This window comes from Rhincodon typus, chromosome 21 (genome assembly GCF_021869965.1).
Source record: "Rhincodon typus isolate 14 chromosome 21, sRhiTyp1.1, whole genome shotgun sequence".
Classification (NCBI taxonomy): Eukaryota; Metazoa; Chordata; class Chondrichthyes; order Orectolobiformes; family Rhincodontidae; genus Rhincodon; species Rhincodon typus.
Window position 1 is genome coordinate 34907379 of NC_063352.1, and position 4384 is coordinate 34911762.

Genomic DNA, 4384 nt, shown 5'->3' on the forward strand with positions numbered 1-4384 from the left:
TTTCGGGCCTAGACCAAGAAGGGTCTAGGCCCGAAACGTCAGCCTTCCTGCTGCTCTGATGCTGCTTGGCCTGCTGTGTTCATCCAGCTCTACACCTTGTTATCTTTGACTAGGTCGGGATTGTTTTCACTGGAGTTCATGAGAATGAGGGGGGGATCTCATAGAGACTCAAAAAATTCTTACAAGACTGGACAGGGTAGATGCAGGGAGGTTGTTCCCGATGGTGGGTGTGTCCAGAACCAGGGGTCTCAGTCTGAGGATTCCGGGTAGACGATTTATGACGGAGACGAGGAGACATTTCTTCACCCAAAGAGTGGTGAGGCTGTGAAATTCATTACGACAGGAAGTAGTTGATGCCAAAACACTGAATGTATTCAAGGGGTGACTTGGGGCGAATGAGATCAAAGGTTGTGAAGGGAAAGCAGGATTAGGCTATTAAGTTGGACGATTCAGCCATGATCGTGAAGTATGGCGAAGCAGGCTCGAAGGGCTCCCTCCTGCTCCTATCTTCTATGTTTCTGTGAGAGGGGAAAAGTTTTAAAAGGGACATAAGGGGCAACTTTTTCTTGCAGAGGGTAGTGCATGTATGGAACGAGCTGCCAGAGGAAGTGGTGGAGGCGGTTACAATTACGACATTTAAAAGGCATCTGGATAGGTACATGAATACAAAGAGTTGAGAGGAATATGGGCCAAATGCTAGCCAATTGGACTAGATCACTTTAGGATTTCTGGTTGGAACGGGCGAGTTGGACCAAACAGTCTGTTTTCATGCTGTATAACTTTATGACTCTATAACTCCACTCCCTCCTGCTGTTTCTGCAACCAGAACATCTGAACCATGGGAACTAACAATGGCAGTCAAAGACTCACTCTTCATTCAACATGTATTGGGTGTGGTAGAACTCCAATAATGGTCGTGTTCCTGGATATAACAGCGGCTGTATGATTGGGTTGAGGGTATGTTGCAATGGGCCACAAATTGAATATGCTCCCATCTCCTGTATCAATTGGTGAGAATGTCAGCGTGCACCTGTTAATATGGCAGAATGCATTATTTAAAGGACTCTTGTTATTCTGTGTTAACTTGTGATGTTTGTGCAGCCTTCATACTGGCTTGGGAAGCCAAGATCTGAATACATCAAAATAAATAAAGATGATGAGGAAGCAGACAAACCACTAAATACTGAATACATGGAAGATGACCCATTGGATATTGAAGCTGGCATCAAAATCAAAGACTTGACCAAGGTAGGGTATGGAATTTGATTGGTGCTTGCAATGCTACAGTTGTATTGAATCACTTTTTCACATAACTCTGCGACTCCTTTCCCCGAAAAAGCTTTTAATGCTTGGAGGCCAATTGAAAATGTCAAAACTGAAATTAAGATTTTTGTTTGGTGAGGGATATTAAGGGTCATGGAACCAAGGTGGATTGATGGTATTAGGACACTGATCTCATTGGGCCATGATCTAATTGAATGCTGAAACACACTCAAAGATCTTCTTCTTCTTTAAAATTTTGAGGTACACATTCGTAGCAACATAAGAAATAGAAGCAGAAGGAGGCCATATGCCTATCAAACCTCTTCACCGTTCTGTATGACCATGGCTGATCTTCAGCTTCAACTGAACTTTCCTGCCTGCTTCTTTTATCCGTTGATTCCTGAAGAGGCATGAAATCTGGCTATCTTGCTTTAAGTATGTTCAATCATGGAGCATCTTTAACAATTATGTGTAATGAGATCACTAGGTCTGACAGCATCTGTGAAGAAAAAAAAATCAGAGTTAACATTTTGGATCCAGTGACCCTTCCTCAGTTCTGCAAGACTCTGGTGAGCTTTGTCAGGAACTTCTGTTTTTGTTCCCGATTTACAGCATCTGCAGTCCTTTCAGTTTTTATGGGTAATGAGATACCTTTCATTCTTTTAACCTTCAGATACTATAAGTCAAAGTAATTCAGCCATTGTTCAGTCATTCAAAATCTAGGGGAATGGTTCACAACAGACATTCACACGTGCCTATCCAAGAAAGTGAAGAAGACCAGCAAAAAGAAGTTACAAATTACTTAAAAATCAAAGATATTTACATTATTTAAGATAAGTTAATGAGTCTAGTAAGTCAATATCTCGTGGCATCCTTTCAGTTGGCTGTTCTAGTTTGCGTAAGTTCAGATGCAGGTGAATTCTAGGTGAGGGTGTGGAAGTTATAAATTGGAGATTGGTTCATTTTGCAGGTAAAATACAGGATTCTTTCCAGAATTCAGACCTTTGAGTGAGATTGAGAGCAGAGACAGGCGTTATTTAAGTCTGGAACAAAAAAACAGAAATTGCTGGAAAAGTATCTGTGAAAAGAAATCAGAGTTAATGTTTCGGGTCCAGTGACCCTCAGAGTGATGGTAGCTAGGAAAATGTCAGTTTATATGCAGAGGATAGGGTGGGGGGAGGGGTGTCAGGAGTAAAGGACAGAGCCCAAGGAGAGAGAAGAACAGTTGGACAGACAAAGGAGTAGATAACAATCTGGCTTGGAGGATGAATAGCTGTTAATGGAGACTGTTAATAGCTAACATTAGGTAGTATGTAATTCCATACTGTGTGATAACAGGGCATGGTGTGCAGGGTAGGGGGCTAGGTCATGGGAGAGTTTAGGCCCTTAAATTATTGAACTCGATATTGAGTCCAGAGGGCTGCAGGGTCCCCAAGCGGAAAATGAGGTGTTGTTCTTGAAGCTTGCGCTGAGCTTCACTGGAACACTGCAGCAAGCCTAACACACAGATGTTGGCCGGGGAACAAGGCGCTGTGTTAAAGTGGCAGGCAACTGGAAGTTTAGCGTCTTTTTTGTGGACAGAATGTAGATGGTCTGCGAAGCGGTCACCCAGTCTACACTTCATTTCACCAACGTAGAGGAGACCACGTTGTGAGCAGCGAATGCAGTAGACTGGATTGTAGAGAAGTGCATGTAAAGCACTACTTCACCTGGAATGTACGTTTTGGCCCTTGAATACTGAGGACGGAGGAGGTAAATGGGCAGGTGTTACACCTTTGGCGGTTGCAGGAGAAGGCGTTGTGGGGGTGTGTTAGGAGTGAAGGAAGAGAGGACCAGGGTGTCCCAGAGGGAACAGTCTCTGCAGAAGGCGGACAGCGCAGGGGGTGAATATGTGTCTGTTGGTGGCATCTTGCTGAAGGTGGCAGAAATGGTGTCTGATGATCTTCTGGATGTGGCTGCTGGTGGGATGGTAGGTAAGGACAAGGGGAACCCTATCACTGTTTTGGGAGGCAAGAGAAGGGGTGAGGGTGGAAGTGCAGAAGATGGGTCTGACCCGGTTGAGGGCCTTGTCGAAAATGGTGCTGGGGAATCCTCAGTAGAGGAAGAAGGTGGACATTTCGGAGACTCCTTTGTTGAAGTTGGCCTCATCGGAGCATATGCAAGTTCTCCCATGTCCTAGGCCCTACCCTATACACCAGACCTTGTTATCACATAGTCAGTCTCTGTTAACAGCTATTCAACCTCCTAGCCAGTTCGTTATTCACTCCTTTGTCTGTCCAACTGTTCTTCTCCCTCTTAGGGCTCTTTCCCCACCTATCGTTTACTCCTGACCCCCTCCCTCCCAAGCTATCTTCTGCATATAAACCGACAATTTTCTAGCTACCTTCCTAGCTAGTTCTGAGGAAAGGTCACTGGACCTGAAACATTAACTCTGATTTCTCTGCACAGATGCTGCCAGACCTGCTGAGCTTTTCCAGCAACTTCAATTTTCGTTTCTGATTTACAGCATCTGCAGTTAAGTCTGGGGCTGTTTTAAGTACTTGTAACACAGAAGAGTGAGGAAAGAAGTCAAAACCTGCATGATTGAAGGGGACTCAAATAAGCCATAAATTTGAGTCGTATAACTGTGCTTCTGGCACTGAACTACCAAGGTGGTTCAATGTTCTTCATCAAGGCCCATTGTGTTTTATAACAGATAACTGTGGAGTCATTAACACCAAGCCAAGCATTAATTGGTTTCGAGATAACAAGGTGTAGAGCTGGATGAACACAGCAGGCCAAGCAGCATCAGAGGAGCAGGAAAGCTGACGTTTCAGGTCCTAGACCCTTCTTCAGAAATGGGGGAGGGGAAGGGGATTCTGAAATAAATAGGGAGAGGCGGGAGGCGGATAGAAGATGGAAAAAGGTGAAGATAGGTGGAGAGGAGACAGACAGGTCAAGGAGGCAGGGTTGGAGCCAGTTATGGTGAGTGTAGATGGAGAGTTAGGGAGGGGATAGGTCAGTCCAGGGAGGACGGACAGGTCAAGGTGGCAGGATGAGGCTAATAGGTAGGAGATGGGGATGGGGCTTGAGGTGGGAGGAGTGGATAGGTGGGAGGAAGGACAGGTTAGGGAGGCGGGGA

At 45.1% G+C, this 4384-nt stretch overlaps 1 protein-coding gene across 1 annotated transcript in view; it reads left to right on the forward strand.

Moving 5' to 3' along the window:
* Positions 1-4384, forward strand: part of abca3b (ATP-binding cassette, sub-family A (ABC1), member 3b) — a 103039-nt gene that overhangs the window by 31952 nt on the left and 66703 nt on the right. The window contains exon 5 of the mRNA XM_048609727.1: positions 1102-1248. Coding sequence (XP_048465684.1) covers positions 1102-1248 — 147 coding nt within the window. The remainder of the gene's footprint in view (positions 1-1101; positions 1249-4384) is intronic.